General features: G+C 38.7%; 1 protein-coding gene across 2 annotated transcripts in view; it reads left to right on the top strand.

The window, feature by feature from the left end:
* The first annotated feature begins 3933 nt into the window (after positions 1 to 3933).
* The window catches only part of polq (polymerase (DNA directed), theta), a 105505-nt gene continuing 84279 nt past the window's right edge, over positions 3934 to 25159 (top strand). For both annotated transcript variants that reach the window (XM_059968450.1, XM_059968449.1), the window contains exons 1-10: positions 3934 to 4539; positions 8667 to 8778; positions 9494 to 10334; positions 11797 to 11979; positions 14378 to 14508; positions 15292 to 15448; positions 15761 to 15869; positions 17347 to 17572; positions 19441 to 19600; positions 24141 to 24287. In XM_059968450.1, coding sequence (XP_059824433.1) covers positions 4430 to 4539; positions 8667 to 8778; positions 9494 to 10334; positions 11797 to 11979; positions 14378 to 14508; positions 15292 to 15448; positions 15761 to 15869; positions 17347 to 17572; positions 19441 to 19600; positions 24141 to 24287 — 2176 coding nt within the window. In that variant the 5' untranslated portion in view covers positions 3934 to 4429. The remainder of the gene's footprint in view (positions 4540 to 8666; positions 8779 to 9493; positions 10335 to 11796; positions 11980 to 14377; positions 14509 to 15291; positions 15449 to 15760; positions 15870 to 17346; positions 17573 to 19440; positions 19601 to 24140; positions 24288 to 25159) is intronic.

The following is a 25159-nucleotide window of genomic DNA, read 5'->3' as shown; positions in this document are numbered from 1 at the left end:
TAAGCTCCACCTTAAATACATTCAATGACCTGGCCTCCACAACCGCCTGTGGCAATGAATTCTACAGATTCACCTCCCTCTGTTTAAAGAAATTCCTCCTCATCTCTAATCTAAATGGACGTCCCTGTATTCTCAGGTTGTGCCCTGTGGTCTTAGACTCCCCTGCTATAGGAAACATCCTCTTCATATCCACTCTATCTAAGACTTCTAACATTTGATAGGCTTCAATGAGATCCCCCCTCATTCTTCTAGATTCCAGCGAGTACAGGCCCAGAGCCATCAAATGGTCCTTGTTTGATAAGCATTTCAATCCTGGAATCATTTTCATGAACCTCTCCAATGTCAGCACATACATACTTGCGTACAATATTGCCCACAATACTCCAAGTAAGGCCTTAGCAGTGCCTTATACAGCCTGAGTATTACATCCTTTGTTTTTATCTTTTTAGTTTTCTCCTCAAAAATGTCAAATGAGTTAGTAAGATATGATTTCCCTTTTACAAAACCACAATGACAGAGCCCAGTCACCTCTGGCTTTTACAATATACTTGAATCCTGTCGCTTATGATTTTCTCCAATAGTTTTCCTACCATGATTGCAAGGCTCCCCAGCCTGTTATGACCTGGCTTATCCTTTTGCGTTTCTTAAATAAAGGAACAACAAGGTGCAAATATTTTTGACATGCATCATATGGGATAGATCATATCAGGCCCTGGATATGTATCATAGTTTACTTGTCCCATAACATCAAACAACTCCACTACTTTCTTATACTGAACTGCTCCAAATTATCCACATACCCAACCCAGCATTCGCCTTCTTTTATATCCTTTTCCTTCATGAATAGAGATCAGAAATATTCATTTAGAATTTATCCCACATCACTTGGCTCCTGATGTAGATTTGGGCCTTTTTTCCTTTGTGAGCTGCTTCATTTTCTCAGGAGTTGCACACCACAGCTTTGGTGAGTGGTCTCAGAAGGCAAGGAAAGTAATTGATGATGCATCTGAAAATGGTCGAGCTTAGGATCTTGCCTTGAGAAGTTCCTGTGACAGGATCCAAGGACTGCGAAGTTTGATCTCTTAACAATTGATAATTGTATCACGATACTATGAAAAATTGTGTTTTGATTGCCATCCAGATCAGATAATTTCAGCCACTGAGGTGGTACAAAGGGAAAAGCAGAAATAGAATTCAAAATATAGTGTTACATTTACAGAGAAGGTGCAGTGCAGACTGACAATAAGGTGGAAGGGCAATGATGAGTTGGGTTAAGAGATCGGGAGTTTTATCATACAAGAGGTCTCTGCAAATGTTATGACAGTGGACAGAAGCTGTCCTTGGCCTGCTGGTGTGTGTTTTCAAGCTTTTATAACTGCTGCCTAATGTAAGAAGGGTGAATATAGAATCAATGTGATTGCAGTTGTCTTTGATTTTGTTGACTACTTTCTCAAGACAGTGGGCCAAGCAGATAGAATAAATGGAGGGAAGGCTGGATTCCATGATATTCATATTGCAAATTTCTTGCAGTTTGGGCAGAACAGTTGCCAAACTGAGCTGTGATGCATTTGGATAGAATATTCTCTGTGGTGCATTTGTAAAAATTAGTGATGGTCATTGGAATCATACTGAGTTTCCTTAGCCTTCTGAGGAAGTACAGGTACTGGTATGTTTTCTTGGACAGCATCTATGTAATTGGAACAGGAACAGCTATGAGGGGTATTTACATCTAGGAGCTTGAAGCTATAAACCATCTCCACCTTAGCACTACTTGATGCATACTCCGTACGTAGTCATAAGAGATTCTAGATGGTTTGGGTCTCTGATTTGTGGCTCCCGTGTGAAGTCTCTTTGAGGTTTGGTTTCCCTGAATTAGTTTAAATCCTTTCTTCGAAGGGAGTTCAGTGAGATCCTCACTTACTGTACCCCCTTTGTGATCTCTGCTCCTTTCCAGTCCCAATGAAGGACTCAGCCCAGAATGCTGACTGTTTATTTCCCTCATTGGCTGCTGCCTAATGTGCTGAATTCCTCCAACATTTTGTGTATGCACTCCGTACTGCTTCCTGAATTCAATAACCAGCTCTTTTGTTTTGTGGACAACCACAACTACCTTTCATTTGCAATGTACGACATTACCCACTGTCAATTAATCCCATGATGCCTATTGACATTATTACCATACCTTCTTTATGGCATTTTTGGAGAAACACTGCTTTGGTTTTCTTACCTTCAGAATCAGCATTGTAGCCAAAACAGTCTGTAGCATTGGAAATGTGTCATTTCTGGTGATAGATATTGAAGTTCAGCATCATCGACCTCGCTATTTTTAGAGTTGCTTTCAGACAATTTAAAAAAAAAATTGAAGTAGATGGAGACCTGTATGCTACTGTATTGTCCCAAAGTGATTTGTCCTGTTAATGGGATGGAATGTACCCATCTGAACACAGAAGAGCATTCCCTACTAAAAGCCCGATACACTGCCTTCAAGTCTGGAGGCAGAACAGCTCTCAGAGCAGACAGGAGAAGCCCCATCTTAGGTATCAAGAGAGCAAAGACCACCTATGCATAAAAATTCAGAAACACTTGTCCAATAGTTATCTCTGGAATATGTGGCTAGGCATCAAAGGCATTACTGCCTATGCAGGAGAAAACAGCATCCCTCCCTGATGCTCCAAAGATCTTCTGCACATGCTTTGAGGCATGCAACATAATGCCAGCCATAAAAACTAGTCCCCTCTCAGGTGAGCAGCCATTGTCTGTAACAGCAGCAGATATGAGGACTCCGCAGACGGTCAACACCCAGAAGCAGCCAGTTCAGAAAATATCCCAGGTTGAGAAGTCCAGCAGTGTGCACACCAGCTCATTGTCAGTTAACATAGGTGGGGGGAGGGGAAGAAAGATAACTAGAAAGTGATAGGTGAAGCTGGGTAGCTGGGGAAGCTAAAAGGGCTGGAGCTGGAAGGAATCTATAAGTGGACCATAGGAGAAAGGGAAGGCGAGGCACCAGAGATAGGCAGGTGAGAAGAGGTAAGAAGCCAGGCTGGGCAATAGAAGAGGGGAGGGAAGGGAACTGGAAGGAGAAATCAATGTTCATGCCATCAGGTTGGAGGCTATCCAGATGGAATATATGATCAAACACGAGGAAATCTGCAGATGCTGGAAATTCAAACAACAACACGTACAAAATGCTGGTGGAACACAGCAGGCCAGGCAGCATCTATAGGGAGAAGCGCTGTCGACGTTTTGGGCCGAGACCCTTTGTCAGGACGAAGGGTCTGGACGCAAAACGTCGACAGCGCTTCTCCCTATAGATGCTGCCTGGCCTGCTATGTTCCACCAGCATTTTGGAATATATGATGTTGCTCCTCCACCCTAAAGGTGGTATCACGTTGGTTTAGAGGCAGTGTGTATACTTACCGTCATTAAACTTTCTTGGCTGTGGAAATAATTGTAAATAATAATGCAAGACCTTTTATGGTAATGACAGTTACAATGCACTGTTTTCTACAGGTAGTGAAAGTACCAGTGGCACAGATTCGGTTAGAAGAAGGCCAAGTGGTGACATTATAGACGTTTGTAAAATCATGAGGGGGCATAGATAAGGTAAATACAAAGTAAAGGAGTCGAAAAATAGAAAGCATAGATTTAAACTGAGGATAAGATTTATAGGGAGTCTGAGAGACAACTCCTCCTAGACGGTAGTGGATAGATGGAACTAGATGCCAGAGGAAGTGGTAGAGTCGGGTAAAATTACAAAGATATTTAGACAGATACATGAACCAGAAAGGGTTTGAGGTATATATGCAAGTTAATAGGATTAATTCGGACGTGTTGGACTCCGGGACGCCGTTGGCGAAGGCCCGGCCGCCAGAAGGCGCTGGGGACGGGTTCAGCGGCGGAACTGGTTCCGGTGATGGTGGCGGTCTGTTTGAAATTAATCGAGAGCGATAGGCACAGCAGATCTGGCTTTTTGTGGAGTTACTGGCGGGTCTGCTGCTCTCTCGGACGGTTCGACACGATAATTTCAGGCCTCCGTTTAACTCAAGTGTTCTCAGTGACACACGTCTGAAGATAGTTAGCATTAACTTAAAAATATAAGAGATCGGCGCTTGGAACTTTTGAAACTGAACGATCGTCGATGAAGCTATCGATTATTAACTTTTATTATCCGAATGAGTATTACAATATGTAAGATATTAAGAAACAATGAAAGCTGTGCAAAAATAATTAATTGTTTAACCACAGAGAACATGGCACGTGATTCATTATAATTAACTTATGACGTTCTGATTAATAAATCGATGAATATGGGACGGACAAACTGTGAAAGTATCTATACAGTGTACGGAATTAATAATTTGGAAACGGAGAGTAACATTTGAAAAATGTTCCGGAGAAGCGGCTTCAAAAATGCTGTGATGACCATGCCATGAGTTTGAGAATGAAATCTGCAAAAATGAGGAATGAAAAAGTCACCACAACCATAAAGCTCCAACCAAGATATATGGGACAACGTCGAGTTTCTGTTAGAAAGCGGTGGTAAGGAGACATGTAGTTTTATTGGAATGTAAAAGTACATGGTAAGGCCCGGTATTTTCATTATCATGTCATAAGTTGCTTGGCTTGCAGGCCATTCTAGAGTCCTTTAGGGTTAAATGCGTTGTTAAGACATATTTGAAACATTCATGACACACGAATGAAAGAAGGATGGTACAGTTCTTGAACCCTGATGACAGGAGATTCTGTAAATATAGTCGAAAAGGAAACATAATATTTAGGAAGCTGAAATGGAGAAGAAGCATGCGGATTTTCAAATAAGTAGGAGGAGAACTTAAAGAATTAGCGGGCTAAACACCATTTCCTTGGTGAGTAGGACTAATGACGATCTCAGGTACTTTATATGTATATTAGGAGCAGGAAGTTAACTAGGAAAAGGGGTAGGTTCACTCAAGGATTTTATGCATGGAGACAAGGATTGAATGAGGTTCTGAATGACTACATTGATATTCACCAAGAAGAAGGACTTGGATGATGACGAGTTTAGGCGGGGCATTTCAATATTAAGAAGTAATTTGTGTTGGGTGTCTTGGCGAACATTGAGTTGGATGTCCTCGGGGCTTGATAGAATCTATCCCAGCAAACTGAGGGAGAGAAGGGATGTGTTTTATGTAGCCTGGAGTGAGATCTTTATATTCGCTTTAGCCACAGACAAGGTGTAGAAGACTGGAGAATAGCCAATATTATTCCTTTGTATAAGGAGGGTAATGGAAAAAGCAGGAAATTATATGCCAGTGAGCCTTACATCAGCGATAGAGAAACTGTTGGAGAAGATTCTTACAGGTGGGGTTTGCTCACATTTGGAAAAGCATGGGACTATTTGCAATAGTCTGTGTAGTGTTGTGTGGGGGAGGTCCTGCCTCACAAATTTAAGGAAGGACCTGAGTGATGAAGGTGATTGAGGGTAATGCAGTGGGTGTTTTCTACTTTACTAATGCATTTGAAAAGATTCCTTATAATTGGTTGGTCCAGAAGATTAAATCATATGGGATCCATGGTGAGCTAGTTACAAAACTGGCTTGATCATAGGAGACAGAGGGTAGTAATAGTGGGATACATACAAAATGCTGGAGGAACTCAGCAGGCCAGGCAGCATCTATGGAAAACAGTTAACAGTGGATGTTTCGGGCCAAGACCCTTCATCAGGGCCTTAGCCTGAAATGTTGACTATCTACTCTTTTCCATAGATGCTGCCTGATCTGCTGAGCTCCTCCAGTATTTTATCTGCATTGTTTGGATTTCCAGCATCTGCAGATTTTCTTGTGTTTGTAATAATAGAGGGATATTTTCTGACTGGAGATCTGTCACCATTATTCTGCAATGATCAGTATTGGGATTTTTACATATATGAAAATTTAGCTGGTCTGATTAGTAAGTTTGGAGATGACATGAAAATTGGAGTAGTTGTGGATAGTGAGGATAGTTGTCAAAGGATTTAGTCAGATGTTCTGTAGATGAGAGCCATTGAGCATGGAATCAGGCCTTTCATCTGAACCGATCCTTGCTGATGAACGTTCCCATCCAAGCTAGCCTGTCAGTCCAAATCCTTCTTAACCTTTCCTATCAATGTACCTGTCTAAGGCTACATCCACACTACACCGATTAATTTTGAAAACACTGATTTCACGTTAAAACGATAGGTGTCCACACTATGCATTTTTAAAAATATCTCTGTCCACATTGAAATGGAGATTTTGTCGAATCTCCCCCTACTGCACATGCGCAGGATACATCTACCAGAAACAAGTGATATGTTTGGTGTTGAATCTCACTGTGAAGGACGGTCGGCGTGTTTGTTCAGTTATAGACTAGAAAAATTTAAACAATGGGCAGCTATTGGTTCTCGCGCAGGAAGATTTAAAAGTTAAAAAAAAAACCAAATACTGAAACGTACGGAGGCAACCGACAGGGAGTTCATGGACTGTATGACCCGGTTGACAACGAACATCCTAAAAACTAAATGTCTCAGCCACTTCCTCTGAACAGGGTGGTAACAAAGCTGTATGTCATGCCTGCCTTCATTAATCAGGACATTGACTCATTATCACCCTATTCACACCTGTTGTCACTTTCAAAGAGCAATGCACTTGCAAGCCAAGATCTCTGCTGTACATCAGTTCTCCAAAGGATGCAACCATTTACTGTACACCTTTTCTCTTGCACTTACCTTCCCAAAGTAAATCACCTTAGACTTGTTTGAATTAAACACCATCTGATATTACTCAAACCACATAGCCAACTGATTTAAAAACTAGAGGACGTACAGTTAGTGTGAAAGGGAATAGATTTAAAAGAAGTGTTGTAGCTGCATAAATTTTGAATGGATCATTTTTGAATGATCGTGTGCAGTTCTAGTCACCATTCTGTAGGTTGGATGTGGAGTATTGAGAGATGGTGCAGAAGAGATTCATTAGGGTGCTGCATAGATTGGAGAATATTAGCTATAGGAGAGATGGGGCATCCTTGAATTGTTTTTTGTGGAGTATGAAAGGCTGAAGGGTGATCTGATAAGTGAATAATATTAGAAGGCATAGATAGGGAGATAGTTTGAGTCTTTCTGGTGGAACTATCAAATACTAGAAGGCTTGGGCTTATGGTGAGAGGGTGGTTTAAATGAGATATGCAAGGCAATCTTTTTACATCAGAATCAAGTTTGTTACTACTGCCGTAGATCATGTCACTTTGTCTTATGACAGCAATGCAGAGCAGGCATAACAAATTACTATAAGTTAGTACAAAATAAATAGTGCAAAAAAAAAAGAAATAGTGATGCAGTGTTCGTGGATCATTCAGAAATCTGATGGGGAAGAGGAAGAAACTTTTTCTGAAATGTTGAGGTGGGTCTTCAGGCTCCTGTACCTTCTCCCTGATGATAATAATTTGAAGAGCACATGCCAGGTGGCAAGGGTCCTTAATGATGGATGCTGCTTTCTTGAGGCACTGCCTCTGGAGGATGTCTTCAATGGTGGGGAGGCTTGTGCTAATGATGGAGCTGGGTGAGTCTATATCACTCTGAAGCCTCTTCCATTCCTGTGTATTAGCACTTACAATGTGCAATGAGTCAGATTGCTCTCCACAGTACACCTGTGACCTATCAAATCTTCTCAAACTCCTAAAGAAGTTCAGCTGATCGCATTCCTTCATGTGATTGCATCAGTATAGGCCCCACAGGATAGATCCTCTCATTATATTGGTCTTCTGAAATAGGTGCCTGGAACATACTTTCTGTGGCAGTGGTAGAATCAAGTCCAATATCAATAGACACGTGAATAGACAGGGAATAGAAGGTTGAGGACCACTTACAGGCAGTTGGGATTAGTTAGATTGGCAACGTGGTTGGCTAGAGGGCCTGTTCCTGTGCTATGATAGCATAATAGTTAAGTAACTGGACCAGCTTCCAGAGTTCTGGACTATTCAGAGTTCAAATGCCACCATGGCATCCAATTTCAAGTAAGTAAATCTGGATATTTGTTCAAAAAATTATGATCTCAGTGACAGTGAGATAATTGTTCAACAAGAGATGACCTCAATAACAGTGACCATGAAACTACTGTCTCTAAAACCCATTTGTTTCACTAAAGTGAAGGAAATCTGTCATCACCTGATGACTTTTAACATGTGTCCGCAGTTCGGGAGTAATTGGGAATGAATAATAATGGTTTTCGTGTCACTCATGCACGTCCACATGTTATGAATGTGATTTTCAAAAAATGAATAATAATAAACTAGATTTACTGCATCTGTGGAATCTCTTGTATTTATGATTTGATAAAATGGCGTGCAAGTTTTTAAAGGAGAGCAGAGAATTGACAACTAAAGGTTTAGGAAAAGCAAAATAAGGTTTTGAATCTGCTGATGATGTACTGCTCACTTAAAATCTACCACTGGTGCAGTTCTTCTGGCTGGATTTCTTTTAGACTAATAGAATTTGCTACAGCCTCTCAAATGTGTTTTGGAACTGAAGGAAACGTTCTGAGCATGATGAACAGGTAGTATATATTGGAATTCTATATTTTGCTCTGATGATGTATGCATCTTTCTTAAGTCCTTGTTGCTGGTGCAAGAATTAATTGGAAATCTTTGTGTGACTTTTGTTTTCATACAAACAGTGTAATTGTTTCACATTCCCCAACCCTTCAACGTTCAGATCGCTTTCAGCAGCAAGCTCACACGGAAGCTTCAAACGGCAAGGAAAATCAAGCTCATGGAACCTGCATCAAGGTAGGTTTTGCTGCAAGATCTTCTGAAGAGTGGTTACATGATTGTAGATACAGATGAAACATGAAAAAAATTCTTACTTGTGGATTGTTGAACAAACGTTGGTTTGTAGATTGTAGCCTTAAACTGTCACATAAATTGATCAGCATTGTAATGTTCGTTATCTGGTAGTAGTTGTTGCATTGCAGAGAAATGAAAGGAAATTTAAATACAGTGGCTTTAAAAAAAACCTTGGATGGTGTTGGTCTTAATACAGTTCTTCCATTAAAACCTTCCATTTGAATTATTTAAGTATTTGAGGTTTAATGTCTCATAAGAAGGAACAGGTCACTCATGTTTGCACAACTCCTCATGTACCTAAATCATAAGTAAATAGTGCAAACAATACTTGATAATAGAATTATTCTCATATCAAACACCTGAATTTCAGAGAATATAAATAAAAATAGAATTTTCCATTAAAATTTTGAATTCTGAAAATTGGAAAATAATAGAAAATACTGAAAAGGCCTGTAGATCATCACAAACTTCAAAGGGTTATGCTTAACATTAAACCATGGTTACCTTTGCTCATGTCCATGTAGAAATACTGTGTATTTCTAGTCCTTGTAAATTTCATGGAAATATTTTATGGTCCAGACCTTAAACTAGATCCCTGAGCTCTGTCAGTTTTGGTCACTAAATGAAAAATAAAACAATGCCTTCTGCTCTCATTTAGGTGCCTTCTAAGGTTGAGCCGATCATTACAAGTTGTGGTTTTGCACCAAATTCATCATTATCACTTGATGATGAACTTGTACAGGCAGCATTGGACCTTGAGAAAGACTGGAGTCCTGGATTTCCAAAGGAAGATGCTTTAAAAATCATTTACCCGAACAATTTTAAGACTGCTTCCAATTTTAATGGAAACATGACCAAAGAAGTAAATCAGTGTGATCTTTTTACAGAAGACAAGAAGTACTTAAAATTAGGTTCTGAAGCAAGAGGATGTAGTAGTAACAGCGTTGGGCAGAAGTCATTGCAAAACAGGGTATCTGATGTACAGACTAAAGCTTTATTGGAAATAGCACAAGCTCCCTGTGATTTGATCAATAATGCTTCACATTGTGTTCATAAGGAAATGCACACAAGTTCTATAGAGGATCATGGATCAGTGGGCAGTGTTACAAAGACTGTTGGAAGGACATCATTGCTGATCAACAGACAAAAGAGGGAACGACCTTCATCTATCAGCAGTGTTGATTCAGATACTTCAACCTGCCCCACTGCAAAGAAAGTAATGATTTCTCCTGGGCCTTCATCAGCCTTTAGTGAAGCCCAACGGAAGTTTCGGAAAGCAAGCCTTGTGGTTAAAAGACCGGTTAGAATCATGCCCAAGTTGGAGAAAAATTTTAAAACTTCAAGAGGACGCAACATGCTTAGTCCCAACAACCAGAAGTTGTTGCAAGAAAGACAGCTTTCTCTTTCTAACTGTTCCTTGTCAGTACTGACACCTCCCCCTGGCCTCAGTCAAAGCTTGTTAGATGGGAGCAAACTCAGTGAATCTTTGACAGCAGCAGGTAATGTATAATTCATGTGAGCAAATGTAATAATGTTTCCATTAACTCAAAAAACAGAGCTACAAGCTACTTTGGAAGTAAGCCTGTCGGCACTCTTCGATGTTGCAGTATATGATGAATACTTTTGTTCGGTCTTTCACTGTTTCTGTTCTGGTCTCTTTGCTGAAATCTATCTTTAAGATTCTGTTAATTTCCCATTTAAGAGAGAGTGTTAGAAAGAAAACAATTATGTTTCCGTTCTGCTTTTACATTCTTTATGTTGGTACAACAAAACCAATGCCCTTCATGATCAATACACAGATCCAGTTTAGTGTGATGGAGGAGGGAATTCAAAGCAATATTTCTGCTTTCACTTATTTAATTGAAACCTACCAAATGTTAAAAGGATTAGATATGGTAGACGTGGAGAGGATGCTTCCTATGGTGGGGATATCCAGAGCTAGAGGGCACAGCCCCAAAATTGAGGGATGACATTTTAGAACAGAGCTAAGGAGGAATTTTTTAGCCAGGGAAGAGTGAATCTGTGAAATGCTCTGCCACAGACAGCAGTGGAGGCCAAGTCCATGGGTATATTTAAGGCAGAAGTTGATTGTTTCCTGATTGATCAGGGCATCAGAGGATATAATGAGAATGCAGGTGTAAGGGGTTGAGTTGGATCCGGGGTCAGCCATGATGGAGTGGCAGAGACTCGATGGGTTGAATGGCCTAATTCTGCTCCTGTGTCTTATAGTTACAATGAATGTATGAAGAAGAAGAAAAAGAAATTAAATGAAAAAAATAGATTATGGTTTGTTTATGAACGAGGGTTCAACTTTGCTACCTCTAAATTTATTGCCAGTCTGTCTATTTTAACATGATACAACTGATGGCTTAGACCATTTCAGAGGATGGTTAAGAGTTAGCCATGTAGCTCTGGGACTGCAGTCACACATAGACAAGAGATTGATAGTTCGTTCCCAAATTAAAAGTCACAAATTAGCATCTGTGATCTCTTTTTACCCTCCTTCACCACCTCCTATCTGACTACCCTTTCTCGATTTTGATTTTCTTCATTGCATTGTAGTGGCTGTGAGAAACTGTTTGTAACACATTTAGTCAGGTGAAAATCTTGATTGATTTGGAGCATGCATCTGGGGGTCAAATATCATACTAAATGATAGGTGTACTGTATAATTTAAGATGTAATTTGGGGTTAGTCACCATATCATTGTAGTGTTACTAATTGTTTTCTACAATAGTGTCAAATGCTGAGTGTAAAACATTACAGAAGGAAGCATTTGTAGATGGATAATACATGGATTATAATTTTTAAATAGTAACCAATTGGAACCATTTCTTTGCTGTAATTAAAATTAACAATCTTTGTTCTAAAATGAAGGATTTTGCATGACGTAGTGGATAAAACTGTTAAGTGTCTGCAAATCAATCTACAGGTACTTCACGGTGTTTTCATTTATTCCAGGGCATTGTGGGGAGATGGCTGCCACCACAGTACAAAACGAGGTGCTCCTGCTGTCAAACTGGGGAATACCCAAAGCAGTTCTGGAAAAGTATCAGAGTTTGGGGTTGGTGAGCATTTTTGAATGGCAAGCTGAATGTCTTATGCAAAATCATGTATTGGAGGGAAGAAACTTGGTCTATTCAGGTAGTTTATTATTTAAAATAGCTGATTTCAATATTCTGTTAGATGAAATAGGCCTCAATTGGAGCACCACTCACAAAGAGGCTGAAGTGTCAGTAGTGCGTAACTAACATTGTAAATTATTTTGTCAAATTTTGCATATTCCCTCTGGTTTTCATGAAATATTCTAGCTGCTCTAGATGGGCTTCAGGTACAATGGTGTACCTTCCAACAGAATTGCTAGAAGGTGTGAAGTGAATTCTACCATATCAAAAATGGAAATTAAAGTTAGTTGCAAGACTTTTTTAACATTGCATCAAAGATGATTTTATAATAAAAGGTCTGATTGAATCAGGTTTATTATCATTGACATATGTTATAAAATTTATTGTTTTGAGACAGCAGTGCAGACCAAGAGAAAAATAGTCATTTTTATGTTTTTGCAATGTTACAAAACATAAGTAGTGCAAAAGATGAAAATGAGTTTTCATGGATAGTTCAGAAATCTAATGGAAGAGGAGCAGAAGTTGTTCCTAAAATGTTTTGTGATTATTCAGGCTCCTGTACCTCCTTCTCGATGGTAGTAACACAAAGAGTTTATGTCCTGGATGGTGAGGGTCTTTAATGATGAATGCCTTAAAATAAAGTGTGACTGAAAATGTCATTCATGAATAGGTTACAGTCTCAATTATGATGCTGAAGAGTTTAGCATTCTTGAATATGGATAAATCTGTAAGGCCAGGAAAATGTATAGGTTATTAAAGGAAGCAAATTTGTCATTTCTGGTTATAAACTGATTATTGACTTCAGGAGGAGGAAACCGGAGGTCTATGACACAGTCCTCGTTGGGGGATCAGAGGTGGAGACAGTCAGCCACTTTAACTTCCTCAGTAATATTATTTCAGAGGACTTGTCCTGGACCCAGCAAATATGTGCAATTATGAAGAAAGTATGTCCGCGCCTCTACTTTCTTAGAAGTTTGCTAAGATTTGGCATGACATCTAAAACTTTGACAAACTTAAATAGATGTGTGGTGAAGAGAATATTGACTGGCTGCATCACAGCCTGGCATGGATGCAATACTGCTCTTAGAACAGAAAATTCTACAAAAAGTAGTTGGGTCGGCCCAGTCCATCATGGGTAAAGCCCTCCCTACCATTGAGCACATATACATGGAGCATTGCACAGGAAAGCAGCATCCATCATCAGGGACCCCCATCATCCAGGTCATGCTCTCTTCTCTCTGCTGCCATCAGGAGAAAGGTACAGGACCCTCAAGACCCACACTAGCAGGTTCAGGAACAGTTATTGCCCCTCAACCATCAGGCTCTTGAACCAGAGGGAGTTGCTTCACTTGCCTCATCACTGAATTGTTCCCACAACCTATGGACTCACTTTCAAGGACTCTTCAACTCGTGTTCTCAATATATATCGCTTAGTTATTTATATTAAAATTTTTCTTTGTTTTTGCCTTTGCACAGTTTGTTGATTCTGTTATGGTTATAGGGTTTATTACGTATGCCCGCAAGAAAATGAATCTTGGGGTTCGCTATGCTGATATATATGATAATAAATTTACTTTGAACTTTAATTATGTTTTTGAATCATTTCTGGTTATAGAGGTTATGCAGGAGAATTAGAAAGCCTGCTGCTATTGTCCTGTTGTTTAATTAGGAAAGTTATAAACCAAGTAATTGTGGGCGAGTTATTTTAAATTTATTTGTGGTAATTTATTCAACTTAATTCTGAAGGACGGTGAGTAAGGTACAGATTAATCAAGGACGGTTAACACAGATTTCAATGAGTTTTTGAGGCAGTGGCAAGGGTTGATAAGGGCAGTGTGTTTCAGGTCGTCCATATGGATTTCAGTCAGGTTTTGTCATGCTTTCACATGGCAGGTTTGTCAAAAAAAGTAAAGGTGCTTAGGATCTAAAAGAGAGGAGCAATTGTGTCCAAAATTGGCTTGATGGCAGGAAGCAGAGAATAGAAAGCAGGAAGCTTCGGTTTGAAAAGGTTCATCACTCAGTCCTCTGATTAATTAACGACTTAGACTAAATGTAGGGGCATTATAAGAAAATTTTAAGAAGATGCAAAAAAATAGAAGTGTGATTTTATGAAGAAAGAAAGTTTTCAACTTCGGTAGCTTGCAATGGGTGTGGTCATTTGCTATAATATTTTATCCCTCAGAAATAGTGTTTGGAATTAATTTGATCACAGAAACTCTTCTACATTCTGTAAATTTTATGGAAAAATATTTAATATTGAACACTAGTTTTATAATTTAATGTTGTTTTTCTAAAATTAACAAATACAATTTAAAATGAATAGATTGCTATTAAAACCCAAATACCAAAATCTAGAGATATACGTGACAATAATTTGTGGTACAGTTGCAACACAAATAAACATCTCTGCATTATAGCCCCAACCAGTGCTGGGAAGACATTTGTTGCAGAATTGCTAATTCTGAAGAGAGTTCTGGAAAAGAGAAAAAAGGCACTGTTCATTTTGCCGTTTGTTTCAGTGGCAAAGGAGAAAATGTATTACCTGCAGGTGAGTGCAGCTCTCAGTAATGTGACAAATGCCAAAAAAATAATTCTAATTCAACTCATCCATTTTTGATGCTTGTAAGGGGCCATTTGAAACTTTGTGTTTATATATCATGGATGATGATAAATTGTTCCTGAGAGCAAGAGGAAATGGTCAGAAATACCTTTGCTCAGGATCCATTTGTAAAGTTCAGCTCTTTAAAGCTTTCATCAAACCATTCAAGGATCACTTCAATTGCATTTGTTGCTTACAGTCTGTCATAGAAGAAATGAATTCATTCTTCACCAATTCATTCTAGATACTTATTCTTTAGGTTCATGACAAATGGAGGGCTGGTAATGCTTGTGGACTTCAATCCCCATTGCGTAGGATGAGAGGACTAGAAAATGATTAATATTAGTATGAATAAGGAGGCCTTGGTAAGGGTTTGTTTATTACAGCAAATGATCCGAGCAAATTTACTTTATCTTCCCTACCATAGTTCAGAGAGCAGTTATATTTTAATTTGCTGTCAGGAAACTGACAGGAATAATACTTGTCTAATGGGGATCTGCTGCTAATTTGAGTGATATAATTAAGTTTTTTTAGATTTTTGGTAGGCCATCAGCCTCTTCCTGCTCTGCCATTCATCGAGGTTATGACTAATACATTTCAGTTCTGTTTTTTGCCCTTCCATTTTTTATTTTGCCATTCTTTCACATTGTGTATCATCACCAATTGCAAAATAATGACTCCAACAGAAGGAGAAAAGAAACTGATGTGTGAATATCCTTGTACCTATCTCAGAACTTATTCCAGGAGACGTCGGTGAGAGTAGAGGGGTATATGGGAAGTACATCACCTGCTGGTGGATTTTCCTCACTGGATGTGGCTGTTTGTACAATTGAGAAAGCAAACGGACTCATCAATCGAATTATTGAAGAGGAGAAAGTAGATCATCTTGGTAAGTGTCCAAAAACATATTTTAGCTTTGATGAAAGGTCTTTGATTTGACACATCAAATCTGTTTCTCCCTCCACTGGTGCTGCTCAGCCCAAGTATTTTCATTTGCTTCTGGTTTTACTTCAGGTTTCTGCCATTCATATTAAATTAAAATTGTGTTTAATTTTATTTTTAACAGATGATGTGTGTTCTATTGGTGGCAAGCTTGTCTCTGAGTATATTGTATGTTCACACCACACTAAATGTGTGCGTTCTGCCCCTCATCTCTTCATGGTATTCTGACTGTTTTTCTTTGTTTCTTTTGCTCCCATAGGAATAATAGTAGTAGATGAGTTGCATATGTTGGGTGATTCTCACAGAGGATACTTACTGGAGCTTCTCTTAACCAAGATATTGTATGTCACTAAAAAGAGAGAAAAGAGGTACATTTTTACAATGGCAACAATAAGATTATACAGAATATCCCAGTATTTTTATGATATTGCACATTTCTGCAACAGTAATTTGTTTTGGCAGCGATTCAATCCTGATCTTGGATATACTGTTATGCACAAGTGAATGGCTACTTTTCTATATAGTATCAAATAATTAACAGCACAGAATGAACCATTTTGAGCATCGTACAATTTGGTTATTTGAATGTTATTTGATTAGTTTCACTCAACTGCAGTTAGTCCCATAATCCTGTTCTATAAATATACCCAAAGTTAAAATCAAATTATAGTTTCCTATATAACTATTCATTTATGCTCTGAGCCTTTGCTGACATGCCTCTTTGTGTCATACTTCTGGACTGCAGTTTAAATAATGATTAAAGATTATGAAATGAATTAAAACCTTGTGTCCTTGTAAACATTTCTGAAATTAGAGCAGTGGATATATGATTAATTGTGACTATGCCAATTTGTGTGGCGCACCTCTGGTCAAAAGCTTGTATTCCAAAAATAGCCCTCACCTTAACTCTGCACCTTCTTTCACCAAGCCTTCTTCAGATTCATTTTGCCAGCTTCTCTCACATCCCATGGGCTTCTGCCTTTTACTCCAGTCTCCCATTTGGGACCTTGTTAAAGGCCTTCCTCGAGTCCATGCATGACATATTTTACCCTCCTTGACACTCATTTACCCTTCAAACAATTCAATCAAACATGAAATCCTTTTGATGAAGCCATGCTGAGTATCCCTGATCAATCCCTGCCTCTCCATTTGCATTTTAATCATCCCTTCAGAAATTTTTTCAATATTTTCCTTACCACTGATGTTAGACTTTCTGGCTCCCCTTGCATAAAGGTACCTAATTTGTTCTGCTGAAGGCATTTGGCACTTCCTCTGTGGCTAGAGAAGATCTGAAGATTTCTGTCTCCCTTACCGCCTATTGCAGATGTTGGGAATATATTAACCTTTAAGCTTCTATGACATGTAATACCTCTTCATTATCAATGGTAATTTGTTCTGGAATTTCACCAATCCCTTCCCTGAATTCTTTGACTGCAGCTTTTTTTGCAGTGAATGCTGATAACTCATTTTAGACATTCTTTACATACTTTTTTCCCTATGGGCCCTATTCTTTAACGTGTTGAAAAATTTGGAATCTTCTTCAATTTTGCTGACTAGTACTATTTCTTGACCTCTCTTTTCTTTCCTAATTACTTTATCATTTACACATTATCTGTTCCTATAGAGCCTCCCCTCTTTCAGTTCTCGACCTACCTTAAGCTACCCTTTTCTTCCAGCAAGCCTCAACATTTCTTGATGTACCTGTTTGGATTTGTTGGCCTTTATCTTCCTTCGGTATGGGAAAATGTTGACCCTGACTCACTTTCATTTTTGAATTGCTCTCACTGGTCACATGCAGATTTACAAAAAGACCCGGTGTTAATGGAAATGTTGTTAAAATTTCAGTCATAAGATTTCATCAGAAGAGCAGAGACTTAATGATGGAATACAGATTGTGGGAATGAGTGCCACTCTTCCAAACCTAGGGACTGTGGCAACCTGGCTAAATGCAGAGTTGTATTGTACAGATTTCAGGCCTGTACCTCTAATGGAGCGGTTAAAGATTGGGAATAAAATATATGATTCAGCAATGACAACGATACGAGAATTTAAACCCATTCTTCAGGTAAAGGTAAGCATTTGAATAAATTTTCCTAAAAACCGAGCTTACTGTTCTAGTTCTGATTGAGGTTTTGACTTCCTGAATTGGAGATAAGATTCCTGAGGTCTTGATGCAATTATAAAGAATTTTGATATGATCATGGTAGGTATACCATGCCTTCTTATGAAGATCAAGGAACTGAGGTCCCCAATACCATTCCAAATGCTCCTCCTACATCGTGTGCTGTCATGGGTTAGAGATTCCCAGGAATCAATGATGATGTTCTTTTTCTTTCAAGGAGGCTTTGAGCAATTTTATCTTCCTTGTACAGTTACTGACTAATATGTAAAGAATGATATACTTATCTTGGAAATAATGCAGCATGAAATTAACTAAGCTGATTCTTAGGGTGGAAAATGTCCTGATTCTTAGGATGGAAAACTGGTGGATTGAAAGAGAGCAATTGGCTGTATTTACTGGAGTTCAGAAATATAAGAGGGAATTTTATTGAAACATGGATTCTGAAAGGCTTGACTGGATGGACAGAGAAACATCAGAGATTCAGGCCCTTTAATGCACATTGCACTGGTTTTCAAACATTCATGTTTTACCCAATCCTACGCAAGCTCATTTTATTCTCCCCACATTCCTACTAACTGTTCCTGATTCTACCGCTCACCTAAACACTCAGGGCAATTTACAGTGGTCAGTTAATCTGCAACCTGCACTACTTTGCTGTTGGGAGGAAACTGGAGCATCCAGAAAAAACTCACACAGGAAAAGGCACAAACTTAATAAAGACAGCACCCAAGCTCAACACTGAACTCTGGTCAAAGAACTGTGAGGAGCAGCTCCATCGGCTATGCCACCAGAGAACAAGTGGTTGAGCACTTAAAAACATTCCTTCAGTTGACTAAATCTTCTGAGTTCTCTGAGCAAGGAAGTTATGTCTGATCAGCCATTGAGTATATTTTCAGGACTGAGATGCATAGATCTGAGGGTTCTAGGAAATCTTGGGAAATAAAGGAGATACGTTTGAGATACAGGATCGGACATGTTATGAATGGGGCACAAATTAGAAATCTGTATTGCCTAGTTCTGCTTCATAAGCCAAAAAATCATTTGGATGTCGACTGCATCACAAAATTTATCCAGTCATGTGAAAATTAAAAGCTTACACTTGAAGCAAAATCATATGATCATCCATATGGTAATGAAAAAACATCACGCTGGTAAGCGATTGAGTAAAACTGAGGAAAGCAATTGCTTTACATGTTATTTTGTGAGTAACCCTGCTGTGTATGCATACTGGGACTTTGGAAAACAATGTTGTCTCATAAATTTTAATAATATACGTCAACAGAGCATATGTGTAATTAGAAAAAAAAGTCAAAGGTAATGTGCTTGCATGTGCATCCCTCATAAGTTTGAATCTGTAGACCCTGGCTGAAACTTTGGTATTTAACGTTGCAGTGAAAGATTGAATTATTCTACTATAGCATTACCCTTAAATTTAACAGTATATGTTCATCAGTGGAGCAAAATTAAAGGAATGCTTCTGGTCAGAATTGATCTGTTCACATCTTTAAGCTTTAGATTTTCCTTGCCTTGTGTTTTGGATTTTCATGCATTCTTTTAATTACTATATATTTGCCACCCCCTCCCTTATCCTGCCTGGCAAAAGATGTACAAACAAGAATGTGTTGGAATAATTTTATTTGATGATTTTCCTGGAACCTCATGTAACCGTTCGTGTGATTTTTCAAAGAAATGCTAAAATCCAAAACATTGTCACAAGCTTATTTGGGCAGAGCTACTTTATAATTATTAAAGAAAAATCCCCTTTATGGTTTGTAATTGTCAGTATCTGATGTCAATGTGTACATTATTGCTTGTAGGGTGATGAGGATGATATAGTCAGTCTTTGTTATGAGACTGTGCACGATGGCCACTCTGTCCTTCTCTTCTGCCCTTCTAAGAACTGGTGTGAAAAGCTATCTGAAACCATAGCCAGAGAATTCTTCCATCTGCACCACAAGGCTGCTGTTGGCACAGAAGGTGAGTACCCTTGATACTTATTAATTCAGACTTCAGTTATTTGAGTATGCCCTAATTTGTCTTTTGACTTTGATAATTTGGACGTCCAGATTTAGTGAGAACTGCTATCATGATTTTTTGGAGAAATATTTCATAAAAGAATTTAAATTCTAAATTGGTAATATCCAGATTGTTTGAGTTGTATCACAACCTCACGGTGTTTTGAGCTGGCATCAGACAAAAACAAATGGTGGGAAATAGATAGTAAAAACAAACGTGAATGCAGCGTGTGAAGTTAGAGGTTCAACTTGCTGTTCATAAACATCAAACTCTCAATAAGCAACTCATTAAATTGAACTTTCTAATCTTGATAGTAAATAAATTATATTCTCAATTCTATTTTGTATAATAAATTCCTGCAACCAACTTTTCCTAAATGTCATGCTAGATGAGGGATAAAGGGATGTATGTGGCTAAGTATGGGTGGTGGGGTGGAGATTTATCTTTACCAAAGGAGATGTAAGGAGACTGCCTTCTGCTGGTCTGTAGGTCACCACTGGGCAAGGTATAGCGCTTGCTTATTCCCCGATCAGGGTCATGTGAAGCCACGGGAGCAGGTGGTGGATGGTCACATGAGCAGTTGGTGCATATCATGTCCTGGTTATGTGACCACTGACACCAGGCGGATAATCTCTGAAGAGTATTGATCTTGTCCTGCCAAAAGGTTTTGACTCAAAATGTCAACTGTACCCGTTTCCATAGATGCTGCCTGGCTTGCTGAGCTCCTCCAACATGCGTGTGTTGCTCAGATTTGCTGCATCTGCAGATTTTCTCTTGTTTATAAAGACACTTACCCAGAAGAAGGCAATGGCAAACCACTTCTGCCAAAAATTTTGCCAAGAACAATCCTGGGTGTCTATGTTGTACGACACAACACATAATGACAATGATTGTGGCTAGGTGTGTCTTGTACAGATCTAAATTTGTTTTAACTTTCAAGAGCAAAATCAGAACTTGCACCTGACCCAAATTTTCTTTTATTCAGTGTGTTGACATCAGTGGTTTTCATGGTGGAACGCAGCAGGCCAGGCGGCATCTATCGGAAGAAGCACTGTCAACGTTTCGGGCTGAGACCCTTCACCCGAAACGTCAACTGTACTCTTTTCCATAGATGCTGCCTGGCCTGCTGAGTTCCACCAGCATTTTGTGTGTGTTGCTTGAATTTCCAGCATCTGCAGATTTCTTCGTGTCAGTGGTTTTCATTGTGAGTTAACTTCCATTTCCTTTTTTTTATTCCAGTATGCACTGATTCAGTCCTTTAATAGCTTATTTATCTGTTATAATCCAATGTATAGTATGATATATAGCTGTTCTTCATGTACAAACCTGGAATATTCTTGTTATGCAGTTTAGTGCAACTTTTGCTGGATGCTGTCTGGCCTGCAGAGTTCCTCCAGCACTTGTGTTTCACCCCAATTTCCATCATCTTCAGTCCATTGTATCTCCACTTTGCTGGATAGCAGCCAGACTGGTCAACTATGCCCATATTATTGCTTCGGCCTTGGTTAGCTTTATGGTTTTACACTTAGGTGCATTTGACTCAGTATTCCACTGGGCAATGCACTTAGCGAAGATTCATCAGCAGAATTATTGTGAAGTGTTCTTATCCTAGTAGATCAATCCTGTGCTTTATATATAGAAGCAAGGAGTGAAAAGGCAAATAAATTATGTTTTAATCACATAAGTACCAGTGTGACATTTCTGAGCACAGCATACAGTTCCAGGGACTTCCTGACATCTTCAGTGATTTTTGCCATTTAAAAACTCAATTCACAAACTGTATTTCAAAGGAAGCATTCCTTTTGTGATTCCTAGCAAGCTTTTTGTCTATCCAAGAATCATTCCCCTTCTTCTAGCACTCTTCCATGCTTCAGCAGGAGATGAAGCATCTGCCACTTTATCTCCTTTCTACCATCCTGTGATCCAACCAATCCTTCCAGGTGAAACAGAGATTCATTTGCACTTCTTATCTAGTATATTGCATTCCGGCTCGGCTAGCACCATCACAGGCACAACCCATCCCACCATCGAAAACATCCCCAAGAGGCTGCGCCTCAAAAGGCAGCATCCATCATTAAGAACCTCCACCTTCCAAGCCATAACCTCGCCTTGTTACTACCGAAAAGGTGGTGATATTAGGACCCTGAAGATTCCAAACACAACGATTCATGACCAGTTTATCTTCCCCTCTGTCATCATATTTCTGAATACTACCTACCTCATTATTCCTTTTTTGTTCACTACTTATATTGTAATTTTATGCCTCTGCATGGTACTGCCTCAAAACAACAAATTTTACATCTTATAAGATAATGATAATAAACCTGATTCTAATTTAGTGTTTGCAATGTACTCTGCTCTACAATGACAAAACTAAACACAGATTTAGTGAATGCTTTGTGGAGCACCTGTGTTCAATCCATGGGCTGATCTAGAACATTTTGTTGTCTGCCAGTCTAGTTCTCTACCCATTCTGACCCATCTATGTGTGGCTATCTTCCACATGACTTATTGCAGCAAGAATTGAGTTTATCAGCTTCTGATAACTTACACTCTGTTCATATCAGAACTAGCCAGTTCTGCTGCAGATCAATCATCTGTAATTTTTACTTAGTTTTTCTCTTCTCATAAGTACGTTTGTACAATCTGACCTGCTTAGCATTCTCTACAGCTCTGAATTTCACAGTTTTTATATTCCTCTTTTTTTTTTCTCTCTAACAATCATTATCTCACAGCTTTTAAGTGTTGGGTATTCCTCTCAAAGTTCTCCCATTAACCTATTGACAAGATTATTTCACCAACTGTTTAATCCTGACATTGTGTTATTAAACATAGTCCATTTAACCTACTCATGCCTTCCCCACACTCTCTGCAACTTAAAACTAGTTTGTTTTCTCTTTTTTTTTCCAATTCCAACAAGAGCTCTTTGACCTGAAAAGTTAATTTTATTTCTGCTTCTGCACATGCTGTTCAACCTGATGAGTGCCACCAGCATTTGTTTCAAATTTACACATCTAGAAGTTTCTTTTAACTTGCTTCCAAGAATAATCCCAGGAATGAGAGGATTGGCGACCTGAACAGGCTAGAGAATCTGGGATATTCTGTTTGGGTCAGGGAAATAATTTAATATAGGGTTTGGGGAAAAAAACTTTCTCTTAGTGGAGGAGAGTCAAACAACATAGTTATGGCAATTGATAAAAGAACTAAAGACAAAATGATGAAAAGAATATCTTTGTGGAAACTAATGATAATCTGGAATTTAGAGACTATGATGGCTATGGAAAGATTTATTGTGGGTTTGGAAAAAGAATATTAAGAGTTTAGAAAGGATGGGGATATTTAGGGGCAGAAGTAAATGAAACCCAGGGAATAAGAATAATTGGATCACACAAAAAGCATTGATTTCATCAGGGTGAATGGTTCATTTTCTGTTTCCTAACAATTCAAAGCTTCAAAAAGATTATATTAAATCTATATCTGAAAATATTTAGCATTCTTGAAATCATTTCAACGATACAATGTAATAGTTTGAGATATGCAAAGTTAATAAGAAATTCATTTAGAAGCAAGTGTTTATTTTTTTTCTGATATTTTATGCACAATTCATAACATTGCTCAATCTGTGGTAACTATTGATGAGATTTAGACTCCACTTGAGTCATTACAGCAAGTTAATCATCACTTGAATTTAAAAGTTCAGAAGTGAATATGAAGTGTTCTGTTGTCTACATAATTTCAACTCTCTTTGGTGCCATTTTGAGATCTACAGACAAGCTGTTGAAAGCATTTTGACTGGTTGCGTTTTATGAATTTTCTTGTAGGACAATGGTAGAATGTTAAAATGGAAAATAATTGATATTAGTCAGAAGTATTTAAAGTGTTAGAAGTAGAAAACAATCAGACATCTAAATGAAACCACGCACACGCACGCATCCATGGAAAAGAGTAAACAGTTGATGTTTCGGGCTGAGCCCCTTCATCAGGACTCTAAATGAAACCAAATGTTTGAACAACCAGGTGTGTGCCAGTGGTCATGCGTTTTTTGTTATCATCCATTCGGCATGAGACGTTTCCTGTGAAAGCATCGCACTGCTCTTGGGTTGTAAAAACATCATTTTAATTATGTGTGCAGTTTATAGAATTAAGGGGTAGCACTGCATGCCGTGTGCCAATAAAAATGTTTGTGTGTGCCTTCTTGGCATGCAAGCCAAAGGTTCACCACACCTATATTCTCATTTGATTAATCACCTTTAATTTACAATCTTCAAGTCCAAGAGTTAGCCAGTCAACTGTCATTTCTTTTTTCAAGCATGCTCAACTTCACAAGTGTATACCAAGTAGCTGATACAGGCACAAATCCTGAGTATTTGACTTCCCTGCTTTGATTCATATTAAGTGATTATCCTGTAGTATTGTGTGTCATTTCACTTAAATTTTTCATGAGATGTACTTAAATTTTGTTGTTCAAGTGTTTCATTATTACACTTGTGTTTTATTGTAGGATTTGTAAAAGCATCCAAGTTGCTTCCTTTTGCACTCCGTAGGGATGAGCTTCAGGAAATTGTAGATCAGTTGAAGCAATCGCCAACAGGACTTGATGTGGTGCTGGGTCGTACTGTACCTCAAGGAGTGGGCTTTCATCATGCAGGTATTATTGTGTGTTTCAATGTAAAATGTAATTGCTATCTGTTTCCTAAAGGACATACGAGGGAAGATTTTTCCCACAGAGTGTGGTAGGTGCCTGGAATGCACTGCCAGGGATGGTAGTAGATATAGGCTGATTCAATAGGGAGGAAAGTGGAGAGCTATGGTCTGTGTAGGAGGGAAGAGTTAGTTTGATCATGGAGTAGGTTACAAGTTTGGCACATCGTGGGCTGGAGGCTCTGTGATTGCTATACTGCTCTATGATGAGTTGGTTTCATTAAAGTATTGGTAAGTAAATGACATTTTGAGGATGATGAGTTTTTTTGTGCAATGATCATTTGTTTTAATGTTTTTTCTGGTGGAATGGAATATTTGTGTGGGAAGATGATTGATGATATGTATGTACCCAGGAATAACTCATTTGTATTTGTGAATAAAATTCACAAGTAAGATTTGTGAATAAACTGAACCTGAGGGTTCAGTTATTGCCCCCGAACCATCAGGCACATGAACCAAAGGGGATAACTTCACTCAACTTCACTTTGCCCCGTCGTTGAAATTGCTCAGTTTGTTGTCTTCTGCACTTTAGTTGAACACTCAAGTAGGGCAATCTTTCATTGTTTCTGTTATTATTCTTTAGATTTATTGAATATGCCACAAGAAAATGAATCTCAGGTTGTACATGGTGACAGATCTGTACTTCGATAATAAAACTTATTTTGAACTTTGAAGTTACTTTGTAAACGGCTGGAAAATGTATGATGTGTGATTAAGTTTGTGAATGACATTAAAATTGGTGATGTTCTGCATAGTGAGGAAAGTTGCCTAAAGCTGCAACAGGATGTAGATCAAATGGAAAACTGCAGAGCATTGGCA

The sequence above is a fragment of the Hypanus sabinus genome, chromosome 4 (assembly GCF_030144855.1).
Source record: "Hypanus sabinus isolate sHypSab1 chromosome 4, sHypSab1.hap1, whole genome shotgun sequence".
NCBI classification, from domain to species: Eukaryota; Metazoa; Chordata; class Chondrichthyes; order Myliobatiformes; family Dasyatidae; genus Hypanus; species Hypanus sabinus.
This window is presented reverse-complemented; position numbering and strand designations above follow the sequence as displayed.